The 22,881-nt window shown below is 36.6% G+C and overlaps 1 protein-coding gene across 3 annotated transcripts in view; it reads right to left on the bottom strand.

Annotated features, from left to right (window-relative positions):
• GNE (glucosamine (UDP-N-acetyl)-2-epimerase/N-acetylmannosamine kinase) overlaps nt 1-22,881 on the bottom strand; it is an 87,432-nt gene that overhangs the window by 45,844 nt on the left and 18,707 nt on the right. Inside the window, exons 1-2 of one of the 3 annotated variants that reach the window (XM_007497987.3) lie at nt 11,865-12,110; nt 557-759 (exon numbers count right to left, since the gene is read on the bottom strand). In XM_007497987.3, coding sequence (XP_007498049.1) covers nt 557-720 — 164 coding nt within the window. In that variant the 5' untranslated portion in view covers nt 721-759; nt 11,865-12,110. Of the gene's footprint in view, nt 1-556; nt 760-10,778; nt 10,917-11,864; nt 12,111-22,881 lie in introns of those variants that run through there. The other 2 variants (XM_056806721.1, XM_007497985.3) reach the window with 2 other exon arrangements.

Genomic DNA, 22,881 nt, shown 5'->3' with positions numbered 1-22,881 from the left:
GAACTGTGGGAGTAGAAACACAGAAGAAAAACAACTGCTTGATCACATGGGTCGATGGGCATATGATTGGGGCTATTAACCTTAAATGATCACCCTAATGCAAATATTAATAATATGGAAATAGGTCTTGGTCAAAGACACATGTAAAACCCAGTGGAATTACTTGTTGGCTGGGTGGGGGGGAGGTGCAGAGGGGAGAGAAAGAACATGAATCATGTAACTATGGAAAAATATTCTAAATTAATTGATTAAATAAAATTTTTCAAAAATAAATAAATAAAATGTTACACAACCTCCTAGGTCTCTGTTTACTCATATGTAAAATGAGGAGCTTGAACTAGATGACCTCAAAGGTCCCTTTCATCTCTATGCATTTGTTATACAATATTAAGTTAATGTTATACCTTGTATTCAAAGCTAACTAATTCTTAATTCTCACAATCCAGTTATCATAAGAGAATATGTCATTAATAAATGGGATAGTTTTCAGATACAGTTGAAAATGACCCTTCTCTCTAACTACATAAAATAATGCAAGGAATAGCTTTTCTCTTACCCATAGTCATCGATTAGGTGAGATCCCAGTACTACCACATCAAGTTCAAAGAATTGAGGCTCTGCTTTAATGCCAAACATGATAGGGGCAAGTTTTGAATAATCAGCTCTGTTGCATGTAGCAACACAAACTCGGAGTTTTCGATTATTCCCATTCTTCTCCATGATTTTTTTGCGTTTTGAGAGGTTCTCAAAATAGAGTTCCTAAATTTGAAGAAAATAAATGTTAACATTATCTTTTATACACACCAATTTTAAACTATTTCAACAGAAATATGCATATTATAAACTTTTCACAAACCTGACAGAACCTAAATACCACCTAGATCAATTGTGGTTTCACAAGCAAACTTTTTAGATTACAGAGACAAGTCATAAATAAGTTAGCACACTATTCAGGAAAGAACTATATTATACCAAAGGCAAATTTAAATATCATGGGCTACACTTTTTAAAAGAGTCTTAATATTCCAAGAGATTGTGTGATGGGAATAGTGAACCCACAAAGAAGGAAGTGGAGATTGAACATAACATATAGACTAGCAACTATGGTGCCAGTGATAGAATCTATAGACTACCTCACTTAACATCACCCAGACCTATCTCTTCACTCTCTTGCCTGCGGTTCATTCACCAAAAAAATATTAACACAAGTCAACAATTACATTGCACTTTGAAGTTTTCAGAAAATGTGAAACACATTAGCTCATTTGACCTGCACAACTACCCTGTGAGTCAGATATTTAAGCATAATCATACTTCTAAAGCTTTTACAGTAGATGGTTTAAAGTAACTTCTTTCTGCTTTTCAAGACTTCTACCCTGGAATTAACTCCTTCCTCTATAAATATATATGAACACAATGCAATAAGATGAAACACAATTGGCAAAGGGCTCTTTTATACACATAACCTTATATAACTATTAAAATTTAGTCTGAAAAGGAGATTCAACAACTTTCCTCAGTAATCTTTTACACTTGTCAGCGCTCTTTACTTTATGAAATTCCTTCTCCATACAGGCATCACTTTTGAGGTCAGTCTTTTGGGAGGCAATTTGCTGTTCAGAAGCTGGAGTTTTAGGACCTTAGTTCAAATCCCATTTTTATAACTATGAAACAGGCAAGTAACCTAATCGCTTTGGGTATCAGTTTTCTCATCTATAAGCTAACTGCCCTTCTTCAGGACAATGTCAAAAAGGTGCAAGCTCTGGCAAGGCTGACCAAATACAAAGACTTTGAGTATGGTCAGGCTACCAACTGTCTGTCATCCAAGCACCTGCCTAACTAATGTCAGGAAGTCTTAATACCAAAAAGCTTGCTAATAGGAAATTAATTTTTTATTAATACAACAATTCAAAAAGACCTAGTTACTAAAAGAAATTACAAAACCATGTTTATGTAGTATTTTGAATTTTTTAAAGGAAAAGTTATATATAAATACAAATCCCATTCCTATTCATTAGCTTTATATTTCTGAAAATGTTCCAGGTATAAAATTGATATGTGACCTGAATATTAAAGGTCACTATATATATACATATATATATATATTTTTTAAACAACTACTATAACTAAAAAGGTTTATATACAATAAATAATAAAACATAATTCTGACTACCTAAAATTTTAAAGCTTTTATTCAAATTAAATCAATAAAGGGAGAAAAGAAAAAGTGAAGTAGGGAAAATATTTGCGTTATTAATCCTCAACAAAAACCAAATACCCAAAATATACAAATAGTTGACAAATATATCATACCCAAAACCATTCTTCCAATATGTTCCAAATCGCTAAACAGTAAAAGAAATGTAAATAAAAACAACTCTGAGATCTCACTTCAGGACATGCTAAAGGCCCAAAACACATAAATATATCATTAGTAGAGCTATAAATTTGTCTAACATTCCAGAAAGCAATTTTAATAAGTGACTAAAATATCCACATCCCTTGATCCAGAAATCCCAGTGCTAGTCATATAACCCAAATATATTAAAGATTGAAAAAAGATATCATTCATACTAAAATATTTAGAGTAGCACTTTTTGTGGTAGCAAAGAACAAGAAACAAAGTAACTGTCCATTGAAGAATAGATAAACAAATTGTCAATGTGAATATAATGGCATATTAATATTCTAGAAGTAATCATGACTATAAAGTATACAATGGAAAAAACCTGTATTATCTGATGCAAAGTAAGCAAAAGCTGGAAAACACTGTACACAATGACTACACAAACAACAAAACTCCACAAAAGTGAATGCTGTATGATGGCTGAGTCAGGTACTGAAAAGGAGATAAAGAAATGCCCCTTCCTACTTCTTTGCAGAGGTGGACAGTAGGGATTTGTGTAGTCATAGTGTATACTGAGATAATGTCTATACTGCCACTTGGATGATGTGTTGGATAATTTTGCCAAAGTGATTTTCCTGCTATGTCTTTTTTATTCTTTGTTACAAGGGCTGACTTTAAGTTTAGGGGAATGTTAGAGGATGTATGTGGCAAGTTAATGTAAAAACAAAGATCTTAACATACATGCATTTTTTTAAAGATGGGAATAGTCAATGTTGGAAGGGCTTTGAGACAATTTTTTCACTGCAAATTGTTTATTAAAACATAAAGCAATGAATAGCGAGATATATCCTGATTTAAGGACAGAAGAAAGAAAGAAGAAAGTAAGGATAGATGAAAACTCAGAAAGAAAAGAGGCACATGAACATAGTATCAATAGGGCTGCAAAGTAGTCCAACTCTTTTAGATTTAAATCTGGAATTGTTTAAGAAAAGTGACTAAACTATCCATAAACTTTGACCCAGCAATGCCATTTTACGTTATATACACCTGGAAATCAAAGATTAAAATGAATATATACACATAAAAATAAGCATAGCAGTATACTTTGTGATAGCAAGAACTGGAAACTAAGTAGATGTCCACTGACTGAGGAACTGCTAGAAAAAAAATCAACTATGGTTTGTTAATATAATGGAATATTACTATATGCAGAAAGAAAAGGCACATGATAAATTTAGAGGAACACAGGAAAATCATATGACCTGATTCATAGTGAAATAAAAATCATAGTGAAGAATGGGTAGCTGATTTAGAAATATTATCTTAGTTGATCCTCACAATCACCCTAGAAGATAGATGTTATTTTTATCCCCATTTTCAGTAGAGGAAACTAAGAAGGGCAGGAGTTTAGTGGCCCAGAGTTGTGTGGCTAATGTTTGAAAGTGGATTTGAACTCGGGTCTTTTCTGACTTCAGGACCATTGAAAAATACTATTTCACTCAGCTAAGGATAAAAAGATAATGAAAAGGAATTTAACATGGTACATAAGAGAACATTCACTAGTCCATTTCAAGCTCTCATCTCTGAATACAGAATTGATGGCATCATAAATTTTTCTGATATTAGACATCAAGTCTTGTAACCCTGGCTGATAGCTGAGTTCACCTACTGAAAAACACTAAAAAAAATTGCTGCTCTTGTAAGGCAGTATGTATCATTTAATAGGTTATCAACAAGCATATTGAAATATAGTTACTCTGAAAGAGGAAAAATGTCATTACTTTAATGAAAAAGAATTACATATTAAATACTAAAATTACTTTAGTCAATATATTTTATCTGAATGAATCAGTCATTGCTTTAAGTCTTCTATGGAAAATAAAACAAACTATACATTTGTTGGTCAAATTTCTTTTTTCACTTTCTTCAAAAAAAGTAAAGTTAATTTGGTAATCCAGAAGTGCTCATGCTGCTTATTGAGAGGTTAGCAAATACTTATTTTCTCGTAATTAAAAGTCATCAAACTACACAAATTCAGTTTAAAATAAAATTGCAAAAAAAAAATTAAGTTTTTCAGAATGTGAAAAAGTTAGCACTAATTTCCACTTTTAGAGAAAAGGTATATTATTATATATATCTGAATTAAAAGGGTATATACACTGTATTCAAATTTTTGGGTTACATAATAAAAAGAAAAGCTTAAAGAAATTAATATTATTAAAATCTAAAGTCTGATGAGTGATGATATGTTTGAAAATATAAATTGTCTGGAACATTAATACAATTAAACTTACTTTGTGACCATTTGTAATTAGATGAAATTCATGTTATAAAATGTCATGGTAGAGATTTCATTCCCATAACTTGGGATTTTTTGTTTGTATATTCATTACTATTTGTTTTTCCTCTGCTTTTTTCACTCTACGTGATCTCATAGAGACTTTTTTCTCTATTTCCTTGCTTCCACAGACTTAATTATAGGAGTAATATCTACCACACCCAAACTAGGCAAAAAGCTGACCATGAAAAGCAACTTTCCTTTGGCCTGGCATTCACTTCTGTGTACCAGCATGGCCAACAGAGATACAAGGAAACTGTTCCCAAATGAATCAGTGCTATACCTTGTTGAGTTCCTTTCCATGCCACAGTTAACCAAATAAACCTTTTGTTCACTAGTAGATGACCTATAATTTCTTATTTCATTCTGATCATGAACCTGAACCACGAAAATGTCATGAGTCAAGCCCAATTTAACAAGACTTGGCAATAGTTAGCATGAATGAGGTGGAAGGATTTCATTTAAGTGAGATGATATGGAAGAAGAGGAATCCATGGTGATTAGACATTTGGATAGGGGAGGCTTGGAATCCTCTGTGATTCTAGAGGTGGTTGGTGCTTCTGACCACAGCAGCATAACATGAGACGTACACTACTGACCTAGGGAGATTAGAGAGCAAACTATCTATAGGCATTCAGCAAATAAGAGTTATATATGCATGAGCTCTGCATCTTTAATAACAGTACCATAAAAATAATACATTCTATAAACTGCTTTTGTTGAATGTGCATCAGTTTTGCATGGGGGTATGTGTGATAATGATCTCTAGGAGCAACAGCTTTAGGAGGCCTGGGCCCTCTCTAGAGAATGTATTTTGGGAATTATCTAAAAATTGTAATAAATGAACTGCTTAGCATTTGGAAGGCCACCAGGAACTGTGCTATATGGACTTGTATTAGAACTGTGGAACAAGACACAGTGTTCCCTGCAAAAGATTGACACTCTCCAAGAATCCTGAGACCTTTCAAAAAATGGAGATATGGACAAAAGAAGAGAAGAAACAGCCTCCAACTTTGCTCCTTTAAACTATAACTTTCTTACGGGGACTCCCAAAGGTGGATATGGGGCTGTCCTGGGTTCACTCTACAGGAGCCCCTGGAAGAAGTGGCAGAAAATTATTCACACCTGGCAGCCAGGGCACGTATATTAGCTAGGAGAATCCTTTACTGCCTCTTTTGCTTTGTGCTTTTTTCCCCTTAATCAGAGATGGATAATTCTTTATTGCAAATTCTTAGCCTTGATGGTTCCTTGGCCAGACTTGACTGGCACGAGTTAGGAAGATGACTTATAAGATAAGGAGCCCAAGGCTTGGCCTGGATGGCCAGAAACCCTCACAAGTTGCTTGAGCCAAGCTTGTGGCTATTCCTTATATCATTGATGTAATAGACTAGCCAGTGGCAGTGGAGCCCCAGAAAAGGGATACCCAGAGAAGAACTGCCTTCTCTGGCCCTGGTAAGAGAGAAGGGGGGGGGGGGGGGGGGACTGGCAAGACAAATGAGGAACCCTTGATATCAGCAGCTTCCTAGAGCAGACACTAGCATGGACATCAGCACAGGCAAGTCCTTTACTTATTGTAATCTGGAACTGATAAGGCCCCTCCTCATTCCTATTGGGATGATGCCCAGGAACCAAAAGATAATGCTTCAAAATGTCTGGGAAGAGCAAAGATAGAATTGTTTGGAGGTGTCTTATTTTCCAATAACAGGAGGAATTCACTGCAGAATGAGGCCTCTAAAGATGAAAAGACTTGTAATCCCCCTTCCTATCCATGGAGCTTCCCAGGAAGAAGTCCTAGGTGATAGGCCAGAGAACACCAAGTACTGTGCAGGCAGCAATGTGCAGGGGCCTTATCAGTTCCTTCTAGGACCCAAATGCTCAGTGGCCCACTCTGCTGGTGCCCAGGAAACTGCTTGCTGCCACTGGTCTGGTCTTTTATTTATGAATGCTTGGAACTCTTCTGTTGTGTTGAATGACCATACTTTCCCCTGTAAGAATATAGTCAGTTTTGATGGGTATTTTATTCTTGGTTGTAGACCTAGTTCCCTTGCTTTCCGGAATATCGTATTCCATGCCTTTCGGTCCTTCAGTGTGGATGCAGCCAGATCCTGTGTTAACCTCACCGTGTTTCCATGGTAGCTGAATGGCTTCTTCTTGGCAGCTTGTAATATCTTTTCTTTCATTTGATTGTTTTTGAATTTGGCTATAATATTTCTTGGTGTTGCCAGTTGGGGATTAAATACAGGGGGTGATCTGTGGATTCTTTCAATCTCCACTTTCCCCTCTTGTTCTAGGATCTCGGGACAGTTTTCCTGGATGATTTCCGCTAGTATTATGTCCAGACTTTTTCTTTTGTTGTGGTCTTCTGGTAGTCCAATTATTCTTAAATTGTCTCTTCTTGAACGATTTTCTAAATCGTCTGTTTTGTGAATGAGATGCTTCACATTTTCCCCAATTTTTTCATTCTTTTTGTTTTGTTTTATAGTGTCCTGCTGCCTTGTGAGGTCACTTGATTCTAGTTGTTGTATTCTGGTTCTTAAAGATTGGATTTCATCTCTGGCTTTTTGGTCGTCTTTTTCCTTCTGGTCTGATTTTCTTTGAAGATCGTCTTTCATCTTCTTCATCTCATCTTTCATCTCCTTTGCCTCATTTTCCAGCTGGTTGATTTTGGCTTTCAAGACACTATTTTCTTGTTTTAGTTCAAGTGTCCAAATGACTTATCTTAATTTTTAAGTTCTTTTCCCAATTGTCTTCAGCCTCTCTTAGTTGTGTTTTGAGTTCTTCCACAGCCTGTATCCAATTCGCTGGGATTTCTGGTTTAACGTTTGCTGATCTCTCCCCCTCTGTTCCATTTGCTGAGTAGTAGCTGTCTATTGTAGTTTCTTCTTTTTCTGTTGTTTGCTCAAATTCACCCCTTCTTTACTTCCCGTATTTGTCTGTGCTCTTGTTCCTCTCATTTTCTTTGTTTTTTGGGGACTTCTATCAGTCTCCCCTCTTGGAGTTTTAACAGAAGATCTCTTGGTGTAGTCTTCACAAATAATGTTTTTATGAACATCTCTGGTGAGTTAATTGATTTTAAATTAAAATTTCAGAATATTGCCCTAAAAATGGAATCAATGGGTCAAAGGATATAATTTTTTTTTTTGTAATTTTCAGTACATACTGCCAGGCTGCTCCAAAAAAAATTATACAAACTTGCAATTCTACCATTAGTGAATAAGGTATACCTGATTCTCTGTATCTGGGTGTATCTGGTTCTCTGATACCATGCCAGCATCCAATGTCTTTGCTTTTAATTATTTTTGGAAAACTTGGTAGATATGAAGTGATATTTAAAATTTGTTTTAATTTGTCTCTTTTTTATCATCAAACATTTAAAAACAATTATTAATACTATTTCCTCTTAAAAATTGTTTACAGTCTTTAAAAATCTAACTGTGAAAAGAATTCTTTTATTTTTATTTATTTTACGTTTCAGGTTCTTTTCTGTCATATTTGTCACATTTTACCAATTTAGTGGGATATTTCTTACCTGGCTATACTCCTTTGGTATTTTTCTGATTTCTCTAACCACAAATCAGATACCCTTTCTCCCACCTCCTTTTCAGCTTCTTTCCTTGAGAGCAGGGAATATCTTTCTGTTTTATTTTTGGAATTTATGGTGCCTAGACAGTGCCCAGCATATAGCAGGCACTCAGTAAATGTTAATTGATTATTACTGAGTATTATTTTTCTTTTAATTATATGAGTTTTGTTATATAGAAATTTATCTTAATATAATTGAGCACATCTAGTTTTTCTTTATTCCTCCTATTTATTAAATACAAAAAATACTTCCTTTACACAAGTGAAATTATTGCATTGTTGCATTTTTTCAATCTTTTTTGTTAGTTTAAAAAAATTTGTCTTACCCAGTTGGAATTTACAGGGGTATATATAATATATATATATACATATATATATATATATATATATATATGTATATAGGGTTATATTAGTCTAAATCCATTCTCCTCCAAATTGCTAAACAATTTTCCCAGCTACATTTATTAGAATAATGATTTCTTTTTCCAATGAGCTAATCACACATTAATCTCTTGCATATATTTTGTTGAAGGTTCCATTAATCTATATATGTCTTTGCCCAGTAAAGGACAGACCTGATGACAACCACTTTGTTATATATCCTAATGATAAAGTGTGTCAAAGACTTAAAGGAGTATCATGGTTTTATATAACATCACAATATATAAGCATAAATTTTACTATGAAAATCTCTATCATGAAGAACTGGACACAAAATTAATGAAACTCATCTCTCCTTTTGGAAGAAATATGAACTTTTCTCCAATGTATAGTTTTAGAGAGTAGCATGAGAGTGCTGAGAGATTACAGGTCTTGCTCATGGTCTCCTCTTTGCTTGCCCAGTCTAAATTGTTATTGTTCTTTTTGAGATAATAGTAATTCAAGAATGGATTGAAGTGACAAGTATGATTGTTGGTCTCCACTTCTGTTATAATATGAGCCAACAAATAGACAGTAATTTCAAAGAGTGAAATTTCAATTAGATAACAAGTTAAATGGTAAATTCAAGACTACTATGTGGTGGTAGCTAGGCGGCTCAATTGATAGGACACCAAGTCTAGAGGTGGGAGGACTTAGATTCTAATCTGGCTCAGATATCTCCTAGCCCTGTGACCCTGGGCAAGTCACTTAACCTCATTTACCTAGTCCTTGCCCTTCTGTCTTAGAGTTGTCACTAAGATGGAAATTGAGGGTTTAAAAAAAAAAGAAGGGGCCACTAGGTAGCTCAGTGGATTGAGAGTCAGGCCTAGAGACAGGAAGTCTTGGGTTCAAATATGGTCTCAGACACTTCCTAGCTATGTGACCTTGGGCAAGTCATTTAGCCCCCATTGCCTGGCCCTAATTGCTCTTCTGCCTTGAAACCAATACACAGTATTGAGTCTAAGACAAAAGACAAGGGTTATAAATAAATAAATAATTTTAAAAAAAAGAGAGAAACTACTATATGCAAAACATTGTGTTAGGCTCTTGTCCTTTCCCCCAGAAAGCTTACAGTTAGTAAGAGATTAAAAATATACATGCAATTAACTATAAAACAATTCATATTGTGTAATGTAAGAGTTTAGGAGTGGTACAAAGTTCTATAGACATCCAGGTAAAGATCAACTTTACTATGTTGTTATCAACAATACTAAACATTATAAAATCCTTGTAAGATCCTGCCAATGTAAATTTAAGCACTGAGGATCTCGGGAAATTTTCTTCACTGGATGTGTTTATCTTAGTGACCATATTCTAGAGAAAGTACAGTCTCTCTGAAGGGAGACCAATGAACTGTGTAATAATTATACTTTTACCTCAAGTCCTCTGGTTCCTTGAACCACAGGATTAGTATTATATGGATCCTTAGAGGTCATCTAGCAGTTCTTTTGTTTTACAGATAAAGAAATTGAAACCCAAAGAAATAAAGTTTAATTTCATCAAGTCACACAAGCATGTCCTTTTTACTACCAGCACCAAGGGTGCACACAGAAGGTCACTGGATACCATCCATTTAACACTTGTGGATAGAGATGCCCCCATCAGCATATAATAGTGACTCTTTACAAGTGGCAAACAAAGCCAGTACCATTACAAATGTGGGCTAAACAGAATTTCTCATTCAACAACCAAACTTTTTTTCTACTCTCATACTAAAAAGCAAAATGAATAAAGTCAGGAAGAACGGAGTTCAAAGGCCTACCTCAAGACACTTACTAGCAGTAAGACCCTGGGCAAGTCACTTGACAGCTCTCAGCCTCAGTTTCCCCATATGTAAAATGTGGATAATTAAAGCACCTATCCCATAGGGTTACTGTAAAGAACAAATGAGTTAAGCACTTTTGCAAAACTTAAAGGATGAACACTTTACAAAAAGTCCTTGAGAAAAAAAAAAATCTGTGTCCCTTTTCCCTAAGCCATTGATCCTGAGGGATGTTACCTAATCAGAGGCTTAACCAGCTGTTCCAAAAAGTCCTTATTTCATTTTCTACCTGGCACCTTTCCCCTTGAAAACCAGGAGGCAATGACTACCTTTTTTGTTTTCAGCAGCTGCGTGGTCAATACCCCAGGCCTGGACTGTGCTTTCCCTGGTACTCCACCCCAGGACTGGGCAGGTGCAGACGCAGGCAACCAGGGGTAGGCGAGCGAGCGGAAAACCGTTACCTGCACCCCTTCTCTGTCGCCCGCCCTCCTCCGTGACGGCCCTACCGGAAAGAGACAAGGCTAGACCAGGGGCCGAGGCCTGCGCCAACCAGGGGGACAAAGCGAGAGGATGCTGTTTCTTTCCCACCTAGTCCGCTCCCGCTCCTCTTTGCCCGCCGGAGGGGGCTCTCACCTAAGCAACCGTCCTGCTCTCTTCTTCTTTGCCCACAGCCGCTTCACGTTTCGGTGGATCCGGGACTGGAGGTGGGCTGGGGGTTGGGGTTAAAAGCCGACCCCCGGAGACCGAGACAAAGCGAGACACCCAGACCCGGGCGGAGGCGGGTTAGGGAGCCGCTAGGTTGGCGCTGACAGCTCTGGCCTACGAGAGGGAGGAAAATCCCACGCAGGCGCTGACGTCAGGAAGGAAGGGGGAGGAAAGGGCGCTGAGGGGGCGAAAGGTGGGGCGTTGGGCCACCTCGAGCATCGTGATTGGTGGCTCCTCCCGTCGCACACTGCTTTTCTCCGCCCCTTCCCAACGGTTCTGGGCAAAGCGGTGGCCTTGAGTTTTGTCTCCTCGTTTCTCGGCCCCTGGAATATTTCCAATGGGTTTGTAGTTGAGCGCCGGCGCTCCTTCCCCACCTTCCCCCGAAGCCTGGCCCAGGACCAGGTCTGGGAAATGGAGATTACCCTCCACATAGCCGGGCCTGCGTGTGTCTCTTGGGCCGGAACCATTTATCGCATTTTACACCTTCGCGTCCTTTAGGCGTTTTCAGTCGGTGTGACTCGTCTTCTTGGCCACGGACCTGGAGTGGTCCGCCTTTTCCTTGTCCAGCTCGTTTGAAAGATAAGTCTGAAGCAGACGGGGTGAAGCGACTTGCATAGGGTCATACAGCCGCGTCTGAGACCGGATTCCCTTCCCCCCTCCCCCACCTGAGCTTCGGTAGCTTAATCTTTTTTTTTTTTTTTAACTCTTACCTTCGGTTTTAGATTCGATAGTGAGTATTGGTTCCACTACAGTAACAGCCAGCCAATTGGGGTTAAGCGCTTGCTAGGGCCACATAACTAGTGTCTAAAGCTGGATTTGAATTCCTATCTTCCTGGTTCCTACGCTCTATCCCCTGCGCCACCTACACACAACCTGAATATGTTACAATTATATACTGGCAACATTCAATAACAGAGATCTCTTCGGCGTGCTCTTTCCTCCTACTGACCGGAACCTTGGAGGGGGGCCCAAACTTTGCCTGGTTCTGGGAACTCCTCCTCCGGCCACGCCTCTCCCCTCTCCCTCCCACCCCCCCTTTAGAGTCTGCGTCTGCCAGAAAGTCGAGGTCAGTCGGTTCCCTAAACCTCGTGGATCTTTGCTTTTTAGAATTTACTTTGGTACTCGGAATGGGCTGGTAACAAACTTCATTTTTTAAAAAGTCTTAGTATCTACAAGAAGTCAAAGAAGTTGTAAAACAATGGCCGAAATGAAGTATAATGAATAAATTAATACATTGAAATGAATTGTGATTTGAAATGAATAATATGGTAATAGGTTGTGGGTGATGATACGTGTATAACTCAGTGGAATTTCTTGTCAACTCCAGGAAAGGGGAGGGAAGAGGGGACGGAGAGAACTTGAATCATGTAACTCTGGACAAATACTTTAAAATAACTAAATGCACTTTTTTAAAAAGAAATTAATTGTCATTCAATTCTGAGAATTAAAAAGTTCCTACTAAAAGGGAAACTACCCCGATGATATGGTTACATCCTGTGCATAGTTGAGTTTCTTCTGTAAGCAAGGAAATAAATGGAATACAATTCCATTTTAAAAACGGGCTAAATGGGCGTTTTTTTAAAAGAGAAAAAACCAAGAGTAAATGTACATATTGAAGTTCTGGAATGCGGCCTCTCAGATTTATAACAGCTCATCAAGATTATGAAATGTTGTGATAATTCACTCACAGTTCCGGATGTTGCTCCATTTCTAATGCCCTACCCCTGCTGGGAAGCCAGGATCCCTTTAAATCATTGGCAAATTAACCAGAGTTGGCTCATCTTTGGGTCAGGTCAGATGAACGCTGAGTCTTCTTTGTGGTTCAATATGTGTTAATTATTAAAGACATCCACAATGTACTTAAAATGTAATCAAACAGCTTCCGCATGTCAATTCCCACCCCTGAACAATAATAATAATAATAATAAAGCACTTCAAAGTTTGCAGAGTGCATCACATAAGAGCGGGGTGACCTGGGACAAGTCTAACTTCTCCGTGCTCCTGGCACAGTATGTTTTGGCCAATAATAATATCAGGATTTGAATTCAGGTCTTCCTAATTCAAGTTTCACATTCTCTCCAATATCCCAACTCTTTAATTAAGGGCTCAGAGCCAAGCTGACCTCCTTTCATATCTTGCCTCACACACAAACTGTCTTAAATTCTAAGGGCTGTGGGCAACTCTAGAGAGCAAACTGAAGAGAAGGTACCAGCCTTCCTCCAGCTCGTGTCCTGAGACCTCTCCCTCTGAACGGGGGTAAAGCGTTGAATATCAAGCAGTTCCTTCCAGATTTCCCATTTCAGGAATTCAGCACACTTCTCCCAGATCCCATTTCGACTTCTTTTTTATACGCTGTTTCCCTCTTTAGATGGTGAACTCCTTGAGGGTAAGGACTGATCCCCAGCAGCCAGCACATAGCAGGAGCTTAATAAATGCTTGTTGATGTGATTTCTCACTTGTTTATATGGGCATAGGGTGTGGGCTTTTGGTATTAAAAACCTACTCTGTTACAAAAATGAATACTATGGAAACAGGTTTTAAGTAATGATATATGTACAAACCAGTGGAACTGCTTGTCAGCTCCAGGAAGGGGGAGGGAAGAGAGGAGGGACAGAACATGAATCATGTCACCTTGGAAAAATACTTTAAAATAACCTTTAGAAAATGCTTGTTGACTTGGCTGACTAAAGTAGTAAAGGGTGTTTCATCATCTGAGAATTCCCTAAAGCAATGAAGTCAGGTTCAGTCTCCATGTGTAAATACTGGCTCCCCCCAAATAGATCATAAATGCCTTGAAGGGTAGAAAATGTACATTTTTGGTATCAATCTCTGCAGATAGAGTGTTTATCTAATACTTGTAAAGCTGTAGGAACTCAATAAGTGCATGTTTAATTGAGCGCAGATAGAAAAATGAAAAAAAAAATAGAAATGCACTCCCTGCCCTCAATACAGCAGACATTTATTCAGTGCTTATTTGCTAGGTGTTGGGATATTTTTAAAAAAATGAAATAGCTCAGCCTCCAAAAAGTTCAAAGAAGATTAGAGAATCATAGCAGAGAAGAGATCCAAAATGTGGTTGGAAAAACACCCTTTCTATAATTCATATGTAAAGAAGGAGATGACTTTTTTTTTTAACCCTTAACTTCTCTGACTTGGTAACAGTTCTAAAGCAGAAGAAGATTAGCAAAGGTAGGCAACTGGGTTAAGTGACTTTCCCAAAGTCACACAGCTAGGAAATGTCTGGGACCAGATTTGAACTAGGCCTGGCTCTATCCACTGAACCACCTAACTGCCCCAGGAGATGAATTTTTAAAGATAATACTTCTATACATGGCTAAAATGTGGCACATGAATACAATGTGACAAGAAATGAAAAATTAAGAGAAGTATAAGCTCGTTCTTTTTGTGTGTGTCCTTCATTCTGGAAGAGGACCAAATGACATCAATGATGTGGATTTAAGTGAGGCAGAGTTATCAGCCTCACTCTTCTAGACATCCAAGTCCAGTGCAGATGGATCAGGATGCAGTGGATAACCTTGGAACCTTTGCAGTCTGGCCAAGCTCTATGCACTCCACAGTGCTTGCTTTAGTAGCCTTCATGGCTGTTGGAACAAATTGTTTTCCTCTGCCCCTTCCACCTCAGGATGTCTTCGCATGCCTGGGATACACCCTCTCTAACTCACGGATGGTTGTGAGATCTGTTGATCACCCTTACCCTGGATTAGCCCATCTGCCATGATGGTTCCTGCGGTATGGCCACCTGACATTCTACAGCTTCTTAGAGCCACAAGTGAGAGTGGAGAGGCAAGTGGACACCAAAGGAGCATCATCAGCCTCAGCAAGGGCTCAACGAGCCCTGGCACCAGTGATACAAGTCTTTCCTGAACACCCTGTACAATTAGAATGACCACGCTTAAGAAATGGGAAAACTAGATCTTTGTCCCTCCCTTTTTTGCAGATGTAAGAAATGATGATTGTGGAATATCGCATATGTTGTCAGACCCAGCTGATGTGCTAGGTAGTTTTGCTTTTTTTTCCTCTGGACCTCTCTTACAAAAATGACTTGATACATGGGGGAGTAGGCAGGATAGGAAAACAATTAGAACATATGTTTTGAAATAAAAAAACAAGTTTTAAAATTTGAACAAAACAATGCTACCTTTTCTACATTGCTTGTGAAGTTTATTCTTTGATTGGATAAATCTGATAGCCAGAGAAATAAATGAGTCTGGTTATGGATACTTTCAGTTTTCAATAATATTATCTAAAGACATAGGAATAAAGTTATGCATGCGGTATATTAACACGTGTGCCTATAGTTGCAACAACTCAGCATGCATTTATCAGATTCTTTAGTAATAATACTGATGGAGGTGGGCAGTGGGCAGTGAGGGGCAGTAATAGAATCAGGACCTTCGTGTTCTGAAATTTTGTAGATCTCATCAGTTAACACTAATTAAGCAGAAACTGCAAGATCTGTAGTTTCAACATTAGTCGAGCATAAATTGCAGAATCTGTATTATTAATCAGTGAACTCTTCTGTACATTCTGTATTCTGGTAATGAACATTATCAGTACTGGATTTGTACTGTTCTTGTTCTGTGCCTGCTCTGTATTATTAATTGCTCATATTGTTCTGTATTTACCTTGGTTCTGAACTATTAGGCATTATTAGTTACCTATAATGGTCATCCACTGTACTCTATCACCCCCACCATGTTCCCATCTTTAAGGAAGGCACTCCAGAAGGGTGGTGAGACTTCTTCCACATTGACAAATGATGGCAGGTGGGACAATGGGGGAAACATGGGACATGATGCTCCTTATTCCCTTTCTGGTGTCCCCAAGTGCCCTGACAGTGTTTCAGACCCCCAAACCACACCTATAATGCCCAGGGGTGGGCTATTCTGAGAAAACATGGAGATTTTCCTGGAATGGGGTGTGACAAGCTCCCAGACCCTCAATAATTTTGCAAACCCTGATCCACACAGGAATGTGGATGGAGTATGCTCCTCCATACCTGAAGAGCTGCTAATCCTCCCACTTAGAGGCTATTCCATCAGCCCAAAGCTAGAGGGACTAACCCATGAGCTCCAAGGCTACTCTACCAGCCCTGAGGTAATTTCACTAGTCATGGCTATTATATTATCTTAAAAACTTCTTTTTCAAATAAAATTCTTTTCTTCTGGATTGAATGGAGTTTGAGCCTCCCATTCTCCCAGGGTGAGACCCTACTACAATCTTGGGCTTTTTTTCCCCACAACAATACCCTACAAATAAATTTAAAGCCCCACAAGAATCCTATGAAATAAGCAGCATGAGATAACCCAGAATTGAAACGCCATTCTGCCCCCACCCCAAAGAACCAAATAAGCAAGAAAAAAACTCGAAACAAACTCTGTAATGATCAGAAGAGGTAAATGGAAAGAAATCATCACCAGATGATTTTTAGAATAAAAAAAGGACTAAAGAATTACCAATCCATTGCTCCTGGTACTGCCACTGTTTTAAAAGCCCATGGCAGTGCTGGCCAAAGGTAGGCTCTATCCCTGTGGCAGCCAAGTTTAAGCACTGGTTTTTAGAGGTAACTCCTTGGCAATACCCAAGGCTCCTCTCTAGGTGAATCAGATTAGCCATAAAGTTCAAGAACAAGAAAAGAGAATATTGGGGGGGGGGGGGTGGCACTATAGAGGTCCAAGGATTGGGGATGCGAGAAGAGGCCAGAAACCTAGCTAGAGTCAATTACTAAATACTATATAGGAGAGCACTAGTGGCCAGGAGAAGGGATGAGAAAAAAAAGTAGAGAAAAGACCCAAATTGCAAAGTCTCTTTGGAAATTCACCACGGCAGTAACTTATTGCTCCAAACTTTCCTGTCCAGCTCCCCAGGAACCAAGGCAGAAACTAAAGGAAGTTATGGGAGTGGGAGATAGGAAATGACACCAAGAAAACAAAGAGGGAGCCTAAAATAACATATGGGGCAAGTGGACTTGTAGCAAAGACCTTCGTTCAAATACCACCTTTGATACTAACCATAGAACCCTAGACTAGTTATTTAATTGCTCTGTGCCTCAGATTCCTTATCTGCAGAATTAGTGGGTTGGACCTGATGGCCTTAAAAGCCCCATAAAGCTCTAAGTATATATCTTGTGATCTTGATACTAATTGCCACTTGGCAGGGAAGGTGGTAGGGAGGAAATAGTTGGACTATGCAAGTATGGCTCAAAGAGAGTGTAACGGGTTCATAAGTTCAAGAGAAAAGTAGCATCACATCAAAAGGGATACTCAATTAGGGAAAAGGCAAATAAAAGGTAGGAGCCTCCTAGACTCTGGTTACAGACCACTCTACTACCTCTGTCAATAATTAACATTCCTAAGATTCTAAAGTATATTAAGTTGGGATGGAGGGGTGGAAAGGAGTAAGAAAGGGAGTGGAACAAAGACTTTCTTACAAAGAGCATCACAAATTAATATAATTGAAATTAAAAAATAAATAAGGTAGAAGACTGGGACAGAGAAGATTAGCTACTATGCTCTTTTATGAACTGGGAAAGAGAAGATTAAAAGAAACAATATTTTAAAAGGGTGGAAAATAACAGAAAAAACAAACTCTAGGAATTTGGGGTTGAGCAGGTTTACAGGAGGGAAGATGACATATGTTCTGTGTCATGGGGAAGTGGGAGACCAGGATTTGATTAGTGTAAGCAAAACAAATCAGAGACTGGAAAAAGGTTGGGGGAAAAATTTATGTGTGTTGTTCTTTAATGAAATAAAACACAACTTTAACAATTATAAACCCAAAATGGATTAAATTCCCAACAAAATAAAAAGAATGTATTTTTAAAAATTCAATTGCTTGCTCTATTCAAGAAATAGTCAAATTTATAAGAATACAAACCATTCCCCAATTAACAAATCGTCAAAGGATACAAACAAGTAATTTTCAGATGAAGAAATCAAAGCTACCAAAAATCATATGAAACAATGTTCTAAATCACTCTTGATTAGGGAAATGCAAATCAAAACAACTCTGAGGTACCAACTCACACCTAGCAGATTGGACAATATGACAGGAAAGGAAAGTGATAAATTTATAGGGAATGTGGCAAAATTGGGACATTAATGCTGATCCAATCATTCTGGAAGACAATTTGGAATTATGACCAAAGGGCTATAAAATTGCACATGCTCTTTGATCATATAATATCACCACTGTGTCTGTAAGCCAACAAGATCATAAAAAAGGAAAAGGACCTACCTGGACAAAAATATTTATAGCAGCTTTTTGGGGGGTGGCAAAGAATTAGAAATTATGGAGATGTCTAATTATGGGAATGGCTGAACAAATTGTGCCAACATGTTGGTACTGGAATATTATTATGCTATAAGAAATGATAAGATGATTTCAGAAAAAAGTTGGAAAGATTTACATGAACTGATGCAGAGTAAAATAAGCAGAACCAGAATATTGTACACAGTAACAGCAATATTGTATGATGATCATCTGTGAAAGACTTAGCTGCTATCAGCAAGATAATGATCCAGGACAATTCTGAGAGACTTAGGACAACAATGCTATCTATCGCCAGAGAAAGAACTCTTGAAGTTGGAATGCAGATCAAAGCATACTATCCTCCACAGTATTTATTTATTTTAGTTAGTTTATTTACGGTTTTATTTTGGTGTTTGGGCTTTATATGAGTATTTTCTTACAACAACCAATATGGAAGGGGTTTTTTTGCATGATAATACATGTATAATCCAGATCAAACTGCTTACCATCACGGAGAGGGAAGTGGGAAAGAAGGAAGGGAAACAATTTGGATTTTATAATTTTGGAAAACATGTTTAAAATTGTTATTACATGTACGTGGGAAAATAAAATATATTTGAATAAAACATGAAAAAATGATAAAAAATAAATACATTTAAAACATACAAAAATACATTTCTAATAAAAATAAAGGTTTAGAACAAAATATCAAGAGATTTAAAAAAACAGGAATTGCAGTTGTGATTTCAGATAAGACAACAATGAAAATCAACAATGTCATGAGAGACAAACTAGAAAATATGTTATCCTCAAAGCTGATGGGGACTTTAGAGGCTGAGTCCAACTTCCTCATTTTATAGAGGAGGAAACTGAGCTGAAAGAGGTTAAGTGACTTATCTACCACAGCCAATAGAAAAAATACTTTATGTATGCATTAAAGTGTATGCAATCCAAATTATTAAAATCAAGAAAAACTGCAAAAATACATTCATTAAATTATAACACTATCAGGAGAAACTACTAGTCCTCTCTTAGTATTGAATAAATCCTAAAAATGAACCCTGAGGAAGGGCAGTGACAAGCCAGACAGAGAGAATCCTCCAGCTCTCTGGTGGCCAGGGTGGGACCTGAATTGAATCCTCTTCCCTTTGAGCTGCAGCCCTTCTCCCTTCCTAGGATAGGATGTTTATGGCATAAGGGAAAATGCAACAGCTTTTAAAAAATAATAAATTCTGTAAAACCCTTAAAAAATTTGTTTTTTGGAAAAAAATAGATTTGTTGGAAAAAATAGATTTGGCTGATATATGGTGACATTTGAATGGAATTGTTAAAGAACATATGTATTCTTGGTCTCCTAAATAGTACTTTGGCAAAAAATTAATCATGTGATAGGACATAAAGGAAACATAAACCAATATATAAGGGCAGAAACCAATCATATGCTTTATAGAACATGATTTAACAATTAAATTATTAGTAATTAAATGAATTATTGTTATTAATCACATTGTTAGTGATCAGTGAAAATGAGCAAAAGATCAAAGTCTAAACAGAGACAATTATATCCTGAAGGATGAGTGATCCAAATAACAAATTATTGGGATATATAATTATGTTAGAGAAAATGAGTAAATATGCCAAAACCTCTAAGAAATAGATAAAGAAATCTTCAGAGGAACATATATATATTTGGGTTGGCTATATATTGCTTGTGTGTGTGTTTACCCAAAAAGAAAAGAGAGGATCGATTTACTGTGCATTCAATTAAAATTGAAAATAAGTGAATTAACAAAAACACTTACACCAAAAAAAAAGAAATCATAAATTAAGGGAGGAATAGAGAAGGTTTGAAATAAAGACTACAGCCCTAATAAAATGAAAAGACTTATAAAACAAACAAAAAAAACCAACTACTGATTAACCTGATCAGAAAAGGAAGAGACAGGAAAATCAGATTAACAAGATAAAAACTGAAGCGTAATCACAACAAGCAAGAAGTGAAGATAATCATCAAAATCTACTATGCACAATTATTTAATCCAGCAAAACTAAGAATTTAAATTGATGAATATTAAAATATAGATATTTATAAAAAAGAATGTAATCAATCATAACTAACAAAAATTAAAATATCATGATTTTTTCAACTGATAGAAAAAAAGATTTTGATGAAATGTAACACCTATTTATTTTCAGGATTGGGAGGGGGGCTTCTTTCATATGATCCAAAGTGTGTCTAAAATAAAAAGTTAGCATTTTTTGTGGTTGAGAAACAAGAGAAACTTTCTCAATACAACAGGAGTAAGGATGCCCTCATTATTTGTTATAGCTTTAGAAATGTTACCTATAGCAATAAGACAAGAATATGAAATTAAATATATACATATTTGCAATGATTCAAAATTTCCTCTCTCTGTAGAGAACATGATAATATACTTAGAAACCTTAGAAAATCAATTATGAAAGCAATTGAGATGATTCATAGTTTCAGTAAAGTAGCAAGATACAAAGGAAACTCAAAAATTATTAGCATTTCTATATAGTACAAACCACGATGAGAATGTCAGATTATCAAAGTTATATAAGGGACATAACATAAGTATATGAAGCCAAGAGCCATTCTCTAATAGATAAAAAGTCAAAGGATATGAATAAATAGTTTTTTAAAGAATTACGAAATACAGACAACCATTTGAAAGCATGTTTCAAGTCATTAACAGATGAAAAAATTTTAAGCTCTGAGGCTTCATTTTATCCTGCAAATTGGAAAACATTGGGAGGGGAGAGGGACTAGTTGATGTTGGAGAGACTATAGAAAGAAAGGCAAACTAATATACTATTGGTAGAGTTCTGAATAGTCAATTGTTCTGCATCTCAATTTGGAATTTTACAAGAAAAATGACTAAATTGTTAATAACATGATAATGTACTCCAAGAAAAGCAAAGTCAGAAACCAAGGCGCAGTGTGCACCAAAATATTCACAGCAGTACTTTGTGGTAGCAAAGAATTATAAATAAAATAGATATCCATTAATGGGAATGTAGGGGAATGGCTGGAAAAAAACAACTCATAGCATATGAATGTAGTAGATTATTGATAAAGGACAAATACAAGGAATTCAGAGAAATATAAGAAGATTTGCATGCACTAATAGGGTAAAATAAGTAGAAACAATATAACAATCTATATATTTACTACAATATAAAATATTGTTAAATTTCACTAAAAATAAGCCAAAATGAGGAACTAAAAAACTAATGATAGTGCTAGAGGATAGATAATGAAACTTACTGCTCTCCTCATAAAAGAGCAAGTGGTTGTATTTGTTGTATTTCTTTGTTACCAGGGAAGATTTAATTTGGAGGGGAAAGAAGGTGCTCTCCAACCCTGAAATAATTGTGATATAAAAACAAATGGCATTTATAAAATATATACAAAATACAATAATATGATATACTCTGAGCTTTTTTGAACAGAAAGTTAATTTTCTGTTGAAAATTGAAAAAAAAAACCTTTAAAAAACATACCTTTAGGAATTGGGATAGAAATTAAAGAATTTTTGTAACATTTAAAAAATCTTTTCCTACTTTTTAAAAAATAATTTCCTACTTCTTTCTTCCCTACTTTTTTACTAACTTCACAGGATTGGTAGTTTTTTGGGAAAAAATGTAAAGAGGAATTTTTGCTTTGAAATTGCATATTTGTAAGTGCAGTCTGGAGAAACTGAGTGCTTTCCTGGTATTCACAGAATCCCCATTATATGTGGTAATGGCAAAATGAACAAATATTTAGAGAGTGATTTATACTTCACCAGATTTGTATCACTTCATTTGATAATGCTAGTTGATCTAAAAATTAATACATATAACGGTATTTAGCTTAGGCTCTTGAAAGCAGCATGATATTATAAAACGAATGATAGGCTTGGGAAAAGGAAGACCTGTGTTCGAGTCATAGTTCTGCTACTTTCATAGTCCTTTGTCTTTGATCAAATTCTTTTGCTCATTTTGGACCTATTTTTCTGTATTCATAAAATGAGGGATTTGTTCTACATGATTTCCAGTTCTAACATAATGTGAGAGGTCTAAGACAGGAAAGGGAGACAACTTCTCTCAACTTCCTGGATTTGTTTTTACAATTGTTCATTCTTTAAAAAAAGAAGTTGAGATACTTCTTAGCTGTAAGTAGCTATGAATAAACAGTAAAAAAAAAAAATCTTCCAAAACTGTTTCCTTTGTCTTAGGGATATTTCAAATTTTGTCTAACCTGTATCATGATAGTTTTTTTTTTTTTATCAGAAAATAGTACTCATTATTTTATCTAAAAATGACATTCTGAAGCTATACTCCTCTAGCAAAAATATCCTTCAATTTTACTATCAGAATTTTAAGAGTCTGAAGGGACCTTAGAGGTTATAGAATGTTGTAAACTCTTTTAAGTCAATTTTGGCATGA

The sequence above is a fragment of the Monodelphis domestica genome, chromosome 7 (assembly GCF_027887165.1).
Source record: "Monodelphis domestica isolate mMonDom1 chromosome 7, mMonDom1.pri, whole genome shotgun sequence".
Taxonomy (NCBI): Eukaryota; Metazoa; Chordata; class Mammalia; order Didelphimorphia; family Didelphidae; genus Monodelphis; species Monodelphis domestica.
Note: the sequence above shows the minus strand (reverse complement) of the source record. Positions and strands in the feature narration are given on the sequence as shown.